Raw genomic sequence first — 15,269 nt, 5'->3', positions numbered from 1 at the left:
GGGGTGGGGGGGGGTGCTGTTGGACGGGGGGGGTGGGGGGAGTGGGGGTGGGGAGGGCAGATCCTCGCATGCTGTGTGCTGCTGCCTAGTCTCCTGAATGGGGAGCAGACTTCAAAAACTCCAAGCCCCAGTGGAAAGGCATTTAATCGATTAACCGAATAATCAATTATCCAAACAAAATAGTGCCCACCCATCTCATTCAGAGAATCAAGGTTCCTCTGTATTAGTAAAAATACTAGGCCTTTGTGCTCTAAATAAGTTCAAAATTGTACCTATACTTCTTAAAAGAATACAGGATATTAAATGGGTATACTGTACAGAAAGCAACCCAGCTGGGTTGAGAGATTTATTTACCATTTGCTGGTGTGAATTTCATATGCAATTTCATGGAAGTGCTGTTTTGTCAGTTAGTTTCTTTATGGGATAATGGCCCAGTTAAAAGGTATTTAACATGTACTTACTAATTAGGAAATCGATTCAGGTCCAGGAGATGATTGGTAAGGACTGATTAAAATTATAATGTTTCATGGAGACGATGATAGCTGGGATGGTATCGTTCTGTATGCTACACTTATTCAGAGGTAAAAACTACTTGTAGCAAGGGTTGATAAAATGTGAAAATGCAGTAATAGGTTTGAACGGGTTGTTTTGATTAGAAAGCGTTGTTTTAAATTTGAATAGTAAAACATGCTACAGAACCACGGTTTTATGAATAAATGAATGAATCCATGTTATAGTAAATAACGGTTTGGAATGAACAGGAACCTGGTATTAATGAATACAGCGAGCTGGTAACTAAGTTAATAATCTATAACATAATATATCATAACACAATATTTCACAACCTGGAAGGTGTGTCTGGGGCTTTGGGTGATGAGGTGGGAGGAGGTAAACATGCAGGTGTTACACCTTCTGCGATTGTATGGGAAGGTGTTGTGGAGGTATGAGGAGGTGTTGGGAACAGAGGAGGAGTGGCCCAAGGTGTCTCAGAGGGAACAGTCCCTGTGCAATACTGACAGAAGAGGGAAAAGTGACTCAGAATCAAATGATATAGTTTGCCAATCCTTTTGATTATTCTGCATGAGGCACTATGCTTTCAATGGTTCATCTTGTAAAGATAGTAAAACAAACATCTCATACTCTCATTGAATTGTTCAAGGTTTGACATACTTATCAGCTCATTTCTTTGTGATTTTAAGCTGTTCTTGAGCTAGGTTGTACCTGCTCTCAGAACATGAATCCATAGTCTAAGGAAGGAGGCAATGTAGAGCTTCAAAGGAACAAAGAGAAGTTGGTGAAGTGGGTAAATAGCAGCAGATAAAGTTCAACATGAAGAAATATAAGGTGATCGTTTTTGTAGGAAGAATATGGATAGACAATATAAAATATGGGGTACAAATGGGGTGGTGCAAGAGCAAAGGGACTTGATTATTAAAGGTGGCAGGACAGGTAGAGAGAGCTGTTATTAAAGTACATATTCAGTATCCTGGACTTTATTAACATGGACAGATTACAAGAGCAAGGAGGTGATGTTAAACTTGTCTAAGACACTTAGACCACAGCTGGACCTTGTGTACAATTGTAGCCACGCTATAGCAGAGATATGAACACATTGGAGACAATGCAGAAGAGGTGTGCAAGAATGGTCTCAGTGATGAGAAACTTCAACTTTGAGGATAGATTGGAGTGATCAGGGCTGTTGTCCTTTGAGGTAAGAATACTAGGAGACCAGCTTGAGGTTTTGCAAATCATGATTTACTGAATAGAGTAGATAGGAAGAAACTGTTCCTATTCATAAGTGGAACATCCAGCATGCTTAAGCAAAAGAATTACAATGTCAACACCGTACTTGATTGGAACCCCGCCGATCTTCTTCAACACGTACTCATTCTGCTTTCGGTGCATAGTGACCATTATGTGTATCCTCAAAATGCATCCCAGCAAATTTTCAAGTCTCTTTTGTGTGACCTTCCAAACCTATGACCTCTACGACCCAAGTGTAGCAGATTCATGGAACAAAATCGCTAACAGCAGAGTTGGTGTGCCTACACCAAATGATGGCAGTAGTTCAAGAAAGCAGCTCACCACCACCTTCCCAAGGGCAATGGGAGATTGACAATAAATGCTGGCCGAGACAGTAATGCTCACATTCTGAGGACAAAGTTTTAAAAAAGCACCATCAATACAGGGCATGTGGTCCATGGTCTGTGAAGTCAGAAAATTAAAATAAAACTGAATAATTCTGATGAAAATAGTTATGTATAAATGGATTTGAAAGCTAAAACTGTTATTTGATAAAGCTGAAAAATGAATATTCATCTCAGATAAAGTAGTTTGACAAAGGTGCAAATTCGATTCATTTTGAAGTAGAAGCATTCTATTTAGGAAAGATTGTACTTTGAAATTGTATTTCTTTGCCGAAATCATAAAATATCACACAGCATCACAAAATTCTTCTGTTTAAGGTTTTTGTGAAGCTCTGTAACTCGGGCTGTGGTTGGAGTTGTTGGTTGGTTCACTGAGTCAGTTGACTTTATTGCAAACGTTTTGTCCTCTAAATGGGTGACATTTTGCCAATCAGGGCGGCACGGTGGTTAGCACTGCTGCCTCACAGCGCCTGAGACCCGGGTTCAATTCCTGCCTCGGGCAACTCTCTGTGTGGAGTTTGCACATTCTCCCTGCGTCTGTGTGGGTTTCCTCCCACAGTCCAAAGATATGCAGGTTAGATGAATTGGCCATGCTAAATTACCCGTAGTGTTAGGCGAAGGGGTAAGTGTAGGGGAATGGGTCTGGGTGGGTTGCTCTTTGGTGTGGACTTGTTGGCCCGAAGGGTCTGTTTCCACACTGTAAGTAATCTAATCAATCTATGTAGCCTCTGGATGAAGTGCTTTTGTTGTGATCTGCCCAGAACTTATACAGTTCTGTCTGTCATGGCAGGTGGTTTAATTTCTGGTTTTATACTGTCGTGGTCTGTAGATGAGGGCTATTTCAATATGTTTGTTTATGGCACCGGTGGATGAATACCAGGCCTCCAGGAATTCCTGAGCTTGTCTTTGTTTTGCCTGTCCCAGTATGGTAACGTTGTCCTAGTTTAATTGGTGTTCTTCATTGTCAGTGTGTATTGAATTCAACTGGGACAATGTTACCATACTGGGACAGGCAAAACAAAGTCAGGCTCAGGAATTCCTGGAGGCTCAGTATCCATCCAATGGTGCCTTAAACAAACATATTGAAATAGATCCCATCTACAGACCACTACAGTACAAAAGAGGAAATAAAACCACCTGCCATGACAGCCACAGCCATATAGGTTCTGGGCAGATCACAATAACGCTTCATCCGGAGGCTATACAATGCAGAAGATGTCACCCAGTAGGGGAACAAAATGTTTGCAAAAATATCAACTTGCTCAGCGAACCAACCAACAACCTCTAACATTCTTCTGATTTATTAATTCTCTCATTTTCTATTATTTTATGAAACAGAATAGGTACCAAAATGTTGCAAGTATCAAAGACAATGTAATAGCACACCTTTCCAAAGTTCTGACAGGCTATTCACTTTGAACAACGGGAACCTCCTTGGTTTGGTGTAAGTAATAAGAAAAATAACAAAAGACCATTTGGAACTGTACTTCCCAGGGATGTGAAGGATCACTCCGACAAAAAAAGAGATGATCAATTTAATGCAAAGGAAGTGTTGCAAGACTTTCTTAAAGTGCACTCAATGTTGAACCATTCTGGAAAGATCAACTAGGAGAAAGTGGGGACTGCAGATACTGGAGATCAGAGTCAAGAGTGTAGTGCTGGAAAATCACAGCAGGTCAGGCAGCATCTGAGAATCAGCAGAATCGACGTTTCGGGCATGATTCTTCATCAGGAGTGAAGGATTATGAAGAATAGTCTCCACTGGGGAGGCAGAAAGCCTACTTGCAAAGCGCTTCAGAGAATATCTCCTGGACACCCACACCGACCAACCCCACTGCCCTGTGGCCAAAAACTTCAACTCCCCCTTCCACTCTGCCAAGTACATGCAGGTCCTGGGCCCCCTCCATTGCCAAACCCTAACCACCTTTTAACTTTCCAAACATAGATTGGGACTGCCATAGTGTTAAGGGTTTAGATGGAGAGGAATCTGTTAAGTGTGTACAAGAACATTTTCTGAGTCAGTATGTGGAAGAACCTACTGGAGAAGGTGCAAAACTTGACCTACTCTTGGGAAATAAGGTAGGGCAGGTGACTGAGGTGTCAGTGGGGGAACACTTTAGGGCCAGCGACCATAATTCTATTAGATTTTAAATAGTGATGGAAAAGGATAGACCAGATCTAAAAGTTGAAGTTCTAAATTGGAGAAAGGCCAATTTTGACGGTATTAGGCAAGAACTTTCAAAAGCTGATTGGGGCAGATGTTCGCAGGTAAAGGGACAGCTGGAAAATGGGAAGCCTTCAGAAATGAGATAACGAGAATCCAGAGAAAGTAAATACCTGTTAGGGTGAAAGGAAAGACTGGTAGGTATAGGGAATGCTGGATGACTAAAGAAAATGACGGTTTAGTTAAGAAAAAGGAAGCATATGTAAGGTATAGACAGGATAGATTGAGTGAATCCTTAGAAGAGTATAAAGGCAGTAGGAGTATATTTAAGAGGGAAATCAGGAGGGCAAAGGGGACATGAAATCGCTTTGGCAAATAGAATTAAGGAGAATCCAAAGGGTTTTACAAATACATTAACAACAAAAGGATAACTAGGGAGAGAATAGGGCCCCTCAAAGATCAGCAAGGTGGCCTTTGTATGCAGCCACAGAAAATGGGGTAGATACTAAACGAGTATTTTGCATCAGTATTTACTGTGGAAAAGGATATGGAAGATATAGAATGTAAGGAAATAGATAGTGACACCTTGAAAAATGTCCATATTACAGAGGAGGAAGTGCTGGATGTCTTGAAACGGTTAAAGGTGGATAAATCCCCAGGACCTGATCAGGTGTACCCGAGAACTGTGTGGGCAGCTAGAGAAATGATTGTTGGGCCTCTTACTGAGATATTTGTATCATAGATAGTCACAGGTGAGGTACTGGAAGATTGGAGGTTGGCTAACGTGGTGCCACTCTTTAAGAAGGGTAGTAAGGACAAGCCAGGGAACTATAGACCGGTGAGCCTGACAACGGTGGTGGGCAAGTTGTTGGAGGGAATCCTGAGGTTCAGGATGTACATGCATTTGGAAAGGCAAGGACTGATTCGGGATGGTCAACATGGCTTTGTGCTTGGGAAATCATGTCTCACAAACTTGATTGAGTTTTTTGAAGAAGTAACAAAGAGGATTGATGAGGGCAGAGCGGTAGATGTCATCTATATGGACTTTAGTAAGGTGTACAACAAGGTTCCCCATGGGAGACTGGTTAGCAAGGTTAGATCTCACAGAATAAAGGGAGAACTAGCCATTTGGATACAGAACTGGCTCAAAGGTAGAAGACAGAGGGTGGTGGTGGAGGGTTGTTTTTCAGACTGGAGGCCTGTGACCAGTGGAGTGCCACAAGGATCGGTGCTGGGCCCACTACTTTTTGTCATTTACATAAATGATTTGGATGTGAGCATAAGAATACAGTTTGTAAGTTTGCAGATGACACCAAAATTGGCGGTTTAGTGGACAGCGAAGTGGGTTACCTCTGATTACAACAGGATCTGGACCAGATGGGCCAATGGACTGAGAAGTGGCAGATGGAGTTTAATTCAGGTAAATACGAGGTGCTGCACTTTGGAAAAGCAAATCTTAGCAGGACTTATACACTTAATGGTAAGGTCCTAGGGAGTGTTGTTGAACAAAGCGAACTTGGAGTGCAGGTTCATAGCTCCTTGAAAGTGGAGTCACAGGTAGATAGGATAGTGAAGAAGGCGTTTGGTATGCTTTCCTTTATTGGTGAGTATTGAGTACAGGGGTTGGGGGTCATGTTGCGGCTGTACAAGACATTGGTTAGGCACTGTCGGAATATTGGATGCAATTCTGGTCTCCTTCCTATCAGAAAGATGTTGTGAAACTTGAAAGGGTTCAGAAAAGATTTACAAAGATGTTGCCAGGGTTCAGGATCTGAGCTACGGGAGAGGCTGAACAGGCTGGGGCTGGTTTCCCTGGAGCATCGGAGGCTGAATGGTGACCTTATAGAGGTTTACAAAATTATGAGGGGCATTGATAGGATAAATAGACAAAGTCTTTTCCCTGGGATCAAGGAGTCCAGAACTAGAGGGCATAGATTTAGGGCGAGAGGGGAAAGATATAAAAGAGACCTAAGGGGCAACGTTTTCACACAGAGGGTGGTACATGTATGGAATGAGCTGCCAGAGGATGTGGTACAACTGCAATATTTAAGAGGCATTTGGATGGCTATATGAATAGGAAGGGTTTGGAGGGATATGGACCGGGTGCTGGCAGGTGGGACTAGATTGGGTTGGGATATCTGGTCGGCATGGATGGGTTGGACCAGAGGGTCTGTTTCTGTGCTGTACATCTCTGTGACTCTATGACCTGATGCCTGGAGGAAGACCGCCTCATCTTCCGCCTTCACACCCTCCAACCACATGGGATCAATGTGGATTTCATCAGTTTCCTCATTTCCTCTTCCCCACCTTATCCCAGATCAAACTTTCCAAGTTTGCCCTCATGACGTGTCTTACCTGTGCATCGTCCTTTCCACCTATTTGCTCCACCCTCCTCTCTGACCTATCACCATTAGCCCCACCTTCATCTAATTATCTCACTCTCAGCAACCTTCCTCCCCAGCCCCACCCTCACCCCTCCCATTTATCTCTCTACCCCTTTGGCTCACAAGCCTCATTCCTGATGAAGAGCTTTTGCCTGAAACTTCAATTCCCCTGCTCCTCGGATGCTGCCAGATCTGCTGTGCTTTTACAATCTCCATTCTGGAAAGATGCCTTTCCCTGTTAGATTCCTTGACACATCAGCTGACTAAGTAGTACAAGAACAGGTTGTTGGTTTTACAATAGTGGATGGGTCTCCAGGTGGAGAACTAACTGATTCTGTCTATACTAATCTAAAGTAATATGACACTAATATCTGAGACATGCTTTGAAACAGACGGCTTTTTGAGGAGGCTTGACCAAGCAGATCTTCAGAAGATGTTGCAACTTGTAGGATAATCTCAAACTAAGGGAACAGTTATACAATGAGGGGTCTTTCATTTACATTTAAAATGCAAATGAATTTCTTCTTTCTGAAGGTGCTGAATATCTTGAATTCTCTATCACACATTTGTGGAGGCTAGATCAGTGAAGGTATTTAATGTGAAGGTAGGTAGATTTTTGAACTATCAGAGTTGAAAGGCATGAGGGGTTTGCATGTAATGGGAATTGAGGCCTGAGATAGATGAGCCATGACCTTAAACAATAGCAGAACAGATTTGAGGAGACAAATGCCATGGAGTGGAATGAAATTGGTAACAGTGTTTACAGTAGGGACAGAAAACAATGGCTTCAGTCTTCCCATTATTTAATTGGAGGAATTTCCTATTCAGCCAGTGATGGATTTTAAATAAGAACCTGCCAATATAGAAAATGTGGAGGACTCAAGAGTGGGCACTGAAGTAGAGCTGAGTGAAGTAACACAATGTCTTTGAAAAGAGAGATTTGAAAGACTTATACTAGAAGGTAAGGTGCTGGGGAGTGTTGCTGAACAAAGAAACCTTGGCGTGCAGGTTCATAGTTCCTTGAAAGTAGAGTTGCAGATAGATAGGATATTGAAGAAAAAGTTTGGTGTGCTTTCCTTTATTAGTCAGAGCATTGTGTATAGGAGTTGGGAGGTCATGTTATAGCTGTACAGGATATTGGTTAGGTCACTTTTGGAATATTGTGTGCAATTCTTATCTCCTTTCTAACAGAAGGATGTTGTGAAACTTGAGAGTGTTCAGAATAGATTTATAAGGATGTTGCCAGGGTTGGAGGATTTAAGCTAAAGGGAGAGGTTGACTAGGCTAGGGTTGTTTTCCCTGGAGCGTTGGAAGTTGAGGGGTGGTTTATAAAATCATGAGGTACATGGATAGGGTAAATAGACAATGTCTTTTCTCTGAGGTGGGAGAGTACAGAACTAGAGGGCATAGGTTTAGTGTGAGAGGGGAAAAATTTAAAAGGGATCTAAGGGGCAATTTTTTCACAGAAGAGGGTGGTACATGTATAGAATGAGTTGCCAGAGGAAGTGGTGGAGGCTGGTACAACATTTAAAAGGCATCTGGATGGGTATGTGATTGGAAGAATTTAGAGCTGTATGGGCCAATTGGTGGCAAATGGGACTAGATTAGGTTAGGATATCTATGACTCTATCTCACAAAGTAACACATTAAATATTTATCTGGGGATAATTACATGCAATAACCTACAAGACATTGTTGATTTGACTGCGATTTGCAAGAATCTTAAAGTCAGTTGTAAAGGCGTCAAATTGAAGTTTAATTGGTACCGTTAAAATTTACTCTTGGGATGAAGAAAAATTAATTTGCTGACCTAATGACTTCAACATGATTGACATTACCCAAATGCCTAAAATGGGGGGTGGAGTTAACAGGGGGTCTGATACAGACTTTCAAAATCTTGACGGGGCCGGATAGGGAGCAACTGTCCCCGCTGGTAAAAGGACCAAGAACCAAATGTTCATTTGAAAATCAGACGGGCCGAACAGCCGGCCTCCAAACCGTAACACTTTTTATGATTGGGAAATCCGAGAGACTACATGTTCGTGAAATAAACCAGCGAAAACAGTAGTTACTGCAGTTGGTACAAAATCGACCGAATTAAATTTAAAACGTTTGAAACGATTCCGTTTGCTGTTTGCTGGTCACTTTGAAATTTATAACGTCAGCCGGAGATAGTCCAGCTCAAGAGTAACATTTCAGTTTCTGCAGTGCTCGCAGATGCGGGTTAACATAACGCTGCACAATCACACAGTTACTGCAGACATTGATTTTGTTTTACAGGTTAAAAAATGATAGCAAGGAGCCAGCAAGTAGCAGGTGTAAAGCTGCAGAATAAGAGCAGCGTTCCTCAGCCGCTGGGTTTGTGCAGCAACCTAGCACGGCCTAGGTAACGGTGCTGCAACCAAGTGACAACCTGATCTCTGTTTCTTAGAACTAACACCATCTTAATGAATATCAACCAGCGCAATTCATCTACACAACGGATAAGTATTAAAGCCACACAAAAAAAAACAGTTCACTATCCTAAATCTTAACTCCTTACTGCCCTCCACCTTTAAATGTCCAAGCACATGCGCGAAACACGGAGACGTGTCGCTGCCGTACGGAGAGCATCGCCAATGCGTTCCGTATGCGGCATTGCGTTCGCACTGTCTTCTGGGAGTTATAGTCACATCGTCTGCCAACTGCGCTCAACACAGACGCAATCCGTCGCCGGTGCCGACTTCAACTCCCGGAATGCCCCGCGTGTGCCCGTTGGACCGGAAACGACGCAAGGCCCCGTCGCTCAGCAATCAGACTTCTCCCTGTACGCCATATTGAGTTTGAGAGGGGAAGATGATAGGACGAGCGGCTGGGCTGGTGTCGTCTTGCAGAGGAACACAATGAGAACTTAGCAAAGCTGTCTTTCCGGAATATGAAAGGGGCAACGTAGAGATTCTGATTTTGTCAGTGCTAAAAGTGTTGACTCGATTGTGAGCCGCTTGCTTTACAGGATATTTCTGTTTGGTGTTCTCTCCCCCCCCCTCCCCGCTTCTGATTCTCTTTAACTTGCGGTGGAAGCAAGTTTGTGCCCGGCTCTGCTCCGTTTACAGTTGGGGCAATTCGCACATTTTTACATTTAATGACGAGCCTTCCCGCGGGCATCTCTCGCTTTTTGCTCAGCCTTCCTCGTATTTTTCCTGTGAATCGGGAAGACAGAGCTGGTGCTCGGTTCTGAGTTTCTGTTTGTTTATTTTTCCTTCCTTTTTGGATTGAATTCCGTCCCTGGCGCCGGGGGAGTTTGGAGACTGAACAGATTGATCTGCGAATATTCCAGGCAGTCGTCGTCTCATAAACGGATACTGTTAAAAATGTCAAGCTGTATACCGGCGGACATGGTAAGAAATATTGCACATTTTATTTATTCTTCCGCTATCAGTTCCAAGTTCGCAATTTGTTTATGTTAAAGGGTTGTGTTTGCGAAGGTGAGCCCTCCTTTCTGTGACTAATCATCTCGAAGTGAAGACTAATTTAACTGTAACCAGGGAGCCGTGGATTGCGGTTATTTCCTGGATGCAAATTTTATTTGGTGATGTATTTTGAACGGGTTGGGATAATCAGTGGGGCTTTGAAACAATGCGTCCCCTCAAATTCTTCGTGCGTTAATAAATTTTATGTACATATGTAATCGGGTGGTTCCTACTTTTGGATGTTGTTTAAGCCAGCGAGGGGATAAAATGCAACAAAACCGGTTTATATATGCTTACCTTTTGATACGTAATTTGACAGACTCATTTTTCGACCATTGAAAGTGTGTTTCATGCACGATTGCATTCTCTCAGATGCATATACAATAATAATGTACAAGTTAAAATGTGAGGAATTATATGGAGTGTTTTTTTATGGTGAAGCAATATTTGGTCGTTGGTTGGTTCCGATTTTTCGATGTTAGGGAAGAGAAAAATGACTGGAGTTTTTGAATAATCTAACTATAGATATTAACCAATCTCATTTGTCTTGATGTTTGATTTCAGGGGATTAAATGAGGTTGTAGAATTCTAAGCTTCCAACTTTCTAAAACAGCAACCACAAATATTATTAAGAAATAGTAATAAATAACCAATATTTTTCATTATTTTGTTCTACTAATTTTATTAAATAACTAACTCTTCACGTTTTATTTCCTTCTTTTGTGACTGGCATTTGTAAGTGAAATTGATTGTAGAGATTAACAATTTTGAAATGATTACATAATATCTGTAACTGGATGTAAGATATAGTTCCTTTGTTAAGTACCAGATGATTTTACAGCCAGTTAAATACTCTTTGAAGTGTAGTCATTTTTATCATGTCGGAAATGCAGCTTTGAGTTTGCATACAGAAAGGTCTTGCAAACAGAATGCAGTAATCTGTTTCAGCAATGTTGTATGAGCAATCAGATTGGCCAGCACATCAGCAATGATCACTTTGCTCTGCAAAATGCTACTTTGGGAATTTGAGTTCATCTAAGAGATGTAGGACCTCTTTATGTGAAAGTCAGTACCTCCGGTCAAGTTCACTCTCAATAGTGAGCCAGGATTATATGTTCTCCAAACTTTTCCATGCATTCAAAGGTGCCATCTATTATTTCTATAGTACTGTGCTGCTCCCATGGACTTGGAAGCTGGCCGCTTCACATTACAGATTAGTTTTTACAGCAGTCGGATGCACATTAAAATCACTGCAGATTTTGCCGAGTTACTCTTTGTAGCTACTTCCCAAGAGACATGCTACAAGAAAAAATCAATCTGTTTCAGTCGTGCGGTAAATAACTTCTTAAATCAAGCAGTGAACTGTAAAGACAGTAAAATCCAATGTTTGCTGAAATACAATTTGTTTAATTTTTGAGATTTGAAAATAATTGTTTGCACCAATCTCATTTAGTGTAAAAATATTATCATTGATTATTTAAAACTTTTTAATTTACTTAGATTATGTAATAGGGCTCTTTTCGCAATGGTTGGGAGAGAGAGAGAGACAAGTAGTCAAGGCAATAATGTAAGGGAGCTTGATATGAATTAGAACGTTGTTCTTTTAGAGCTGAGGTTAGGCTAGTTTAAGATTTAGACTTTATTGTCATGTGTATTCAAATATAAAAGTGCAGGAATGCAGTGAAATTTTTCATTGTCACCACACATGGCGCCATCCTAGGTACAAGTATCTAGGTACAAAAACTTAAGGTGGAAAGAAATAAGGAACAAAGTTAAAAGTTAAACATTACAGACACTCTTTATATAGCGTATGAAAAAAAGCTATAAATTAAACATTACAGCTTGCAGTTGATTGCAGCTTTTACACAAGGTATGCATATGTCATTCTGACATCTGTGAAGGTCCGTTCATAATTAAAACTGTGGAATTGGAGTTAAGTTTATGATGTTCCTAGCTAATACTAATGTTATGTCTCTACCGCAGTCTAATCCTTGGAGTCCCTCCCTTAGAATTGGGTGACTTGCTGAGACTATATGCAAGTCAGGCGAATCAATTATTACTTGGAGCTAGGAGAGATCTTAATAGTAAATGGAAAATATTAACTTCAGTTTTTAATCTTAAGGCAGGTAAGCTTAAAGAGACAGGGGTGTGACCTTAGGGACCTCGCTGTTTCAGGAAAATAGCTTCATAAAATTTTGCAGATTCTCCGTTTTGGACACTACTTCACTTTGATTTTTTCACCTTAAAAAGCAAAAATAGGATTAATTGGAATAGGTGGGATTCTGTTTGTTTAATTTTAAGTTTGTTTTGTGCGTTTTGTATGCTATGCAGTTGGTAATTGTCTCCTGATTTTCTGTTGATTTTGAGACTTGAAGTGACAGTTTGTAATAATCTTTTAGATTCGTTCATTTTTGAGCAAGTCTGTAATTTGTCTAGTCAGTTGTGAGATGAACATTCCCAAGCTTTATTCCCTGTGACAACTGACAGCATATTCAGAACATGACTTAAAAGGAGAAGGAACTTTTGCCAGTACTGTACTAAGCATGTGAATTGTGATTGTTTAATTGCATCAGGTGATTTGTATTTATTGGGAACTCCTCTGTGTTCAAATAATATCAGGTCCAGAGGGCTGTTGTGGTCATGTATCTACCTCTGGGCTAGATGACTGGATTTGAGTCATCCTTTTGTAAAGGTGTGTCATATCATATCTGAAAACCTTGTTAAAAATAAAGTCTGGATGCCTCTTGTGGTGTGGTAGTGTCCCTAAATTGTTTGCCATTAAATACAGATTCAAGTCCTATCTGCCCCACGGGTGGATCATAAAATGCCCAAACAGGTTGTTATTACTACTGACAGCATGTGGACTTTAGTCCATTGTGATCACTTCTGAGAAATCTTGGGGGGATTGGTCATTCCCAACCTTTGGGCCAGACAGGAAAGGTCATATCCTACGTGCACCAAAGGTGTGTCATCAAATATGTTAATTAAAAAATGATTTTTGCAGTATATATTCGAGGGGCCTTGTGGTAGTGGTATTCTCCCTCCTCTGGGCCAGATGGTCCTTGTTCAAATTCCATCTGCCCAGAGGTGTGTTATGACCTATCTGAATAGGTTGATTAAACAATACTGCACAATATGCAAGCAGACATAAAGAGGGGTTTAATAAAAGCACAGTGTTGCAGATGCTGGAAACACTGGTTTGTTGGTTGTGAATGCATAATGTAAAATTTGTCTGCCAACAAAAGTTTGTAAGCCTTTAAAGACTAGGCTGTAGTTGCCTATTTTTCCTGCCTGGCTACCCAAATCATGATGATTTCATAGGATGATTAGCTAGTTGCTTCTAATCTTAAAGTAGTGTCACTGATTTGTAAAGGTTTAAAATGTTTTTTATTGTCCTATTCAAATTTTTGTTGCAGGGGCTAATTGGATGAGAAATGGGTTAAGTTTCAGCTTCTTCTATATAATATGCATTTGACAATTGTTCTAGTGTGTTATAAATTCATAACTTAACTGGGTGACATACTTAAGCAACATATCTGATGTTGATTTCCTTTTGGGATTTGTTACGTTGAGTCCCATGATGTAATGTTAAAAGATTAAATGGGAATATCTCTCTGGACGTTAAAGTAACAGTAAAGGGTTAAACTGCACTGACTGAATGTTCTGAAAATGGGTGGGGATGACATTCATGCAGGAATGCAAATGACACCTACTCTATTGAGGCAGTCATACTTCCCCCTCCTATTATCAAATTAAACTCTCATTTAATCTCGTCCATACTTTCATAACCATCTCCAACCAATCCGGTTCGCTTGCATGATCATCCCCGATGCTGAGGCCTATCACACCTACGTTGTCTGAGGATAAAATGGAGCCAGAACTCATTTGCAGCATTGTCCCATTTCCCCTTGTCAAAGCAAAACGCTTGGAGACAGTAGTTTTACCTTCCTTTATTCCAGGCCCTGGAGGGAGAGAGAGAGAAATCAATTGCACATGTGTACAGGACATGAGATCACCGTCTTCTCTCGAACAATAGCTTCTCAATGAATTATATAGCCATTTTACAGACAGGAGTATCCAGATAAGGCAACATGCGTATTAATTCGATACTCGTTACAATCAACGAGTATTGATAGCAGAGGCCAAGCACTTTACTGTCATACAATGTGTGTTCTTAGCTTTAACTGGACTCATACAGTGGATACTTTTCCCCTTGTTAGCTGACTTTGCATACTGAATGCTTTCAATATTGTTAAATGGCTTTACATAATGACTGCTTTTCTACCTTGTTAACCCATTACGCTTGTCTCCAGCACCTCATTGTTAACTCTAAGCTTTTACCTGATCTGAGTCATGCTCAGCTGAATCTCTTGATTCACAAAACTCAGAACTTAACTCTTTCCCTGTCTGCTTATACCCTATTGACATTCTCATTCCCTCCTTTTATCATTTCATGATAACCAATGGCATAGGAGCTAATGTCAGTCCTGTTGTCATATAAATCCTCAATAGCTGGGTATCAGGTCACCAAAGCCCGTCTTGTTATAAATATTCCCTGCATGGAGTCGATCATTCGATGTAAGATGTATTTCAGAACAGCTATTCGCAGAGAGATTCCTATTATAATTACTCCTGCGTAAATAGCCATGTTAACTTGTCAGTTCTTCCACCCTCCGAGCCCCCAGTCCCCCCACCCGGCCCATCCCTTACCCTCCTAATTGTTCATCTGTCTTCTGGATATAGCAAGTGACATTAGCAGTGACATTGTCCAGACCTGTGATACATTTGTCCTGGCGGGCAAGGAAGTGATCCAATGCATAGCGAATTTGCATGGAGAAAGGTCTGAGTTGGTTCAGGTTGGGTGATGTCCTTGAGTGCCCCTCGGGTAGCATTGCCCAACATGGTAAGTCAGCATGCGAGATAGTTATGGTTGTGGGCGGACACATTAGCCCCAGAAGTCCCAAGGGAGAAAAGGCCTGCTGCACTGTAACCAGCTGCCTGCCCTGCAGTAAAGGTGGGAAGGTCTTTATAGGCAGCACAAAATTCCTCAGAGGTATCACGTTTCTGACGGCCACGTGCTAATGCCCCGGACAGGGTACAGTCCTGGGGAGTAGGGTGCCAATGG

The 15,269-nt window shown here is 41.4% G+C and overlaps 1 protein-coding gene and 1 long non-coding RNA gene across 2 annotated transcripts in view; one reads left to right on the top strand and one right to left on the bottom strand.

The window, feature by feature from the left end:
- The window catches only part of LOC122550782, a 63,997-nt gene extending 54,615 nt beyond the window's left edge, over positions 1 to 9,382 (bottom strand). Inside the window, exon 1 of the long non-coding RNA XR_006311942.1 lies at positions 9,248 to 9,382. This is a non-coding gene — a long non-coding RNA (uncharacterized LOC122550782). The remainder of the gene's footprint in view (positions 1 to 9,247) is intronic.
- A 130-nt stretch (positions 9,383 to 9,512) lies between these two features.
- Positions 9,513 to 15,269, top strand: part of ubl3a (ubiquitin-like 3a) — a 109,419-nt gene continuing 103,662 nt past the window's right edge. The window contains exon 1 of the mRNA XM_043692033.1: positions 9,513 to 10,072. Coding sequence (XP_043547968.1) covers positions 10,046 to 10,072 — 27 coding nt within the window. The 5' untranslated portion in view covers positions 9,513 to 10,045. The remainder of the gene's footprint in view (positions 10,073 to 15,269) is intronic.

This window comes from Chiloscyllium plagiosum, chromosome 6 (assembly GCF_004010195.1).
Source record: "Chiloscyllium plagiosum isolate BGI_BamShark_2017 chromosome 6, ASM401019v2, whole genome shotgun sequence".
Classification (NCBI taxonomy): Eukaryota; Metazoa; Chordata; class Chondrichthyes; order Orectolobiformes; family Hemiscylliidae; genus Chiloscyllium; species Chiloscyllium plagiosum.
The sequence above is the reverse complement of the archived record's forward strand: the minus strand, read 5'-3'. Positions and strand labels throughout refer to the sequence as shown.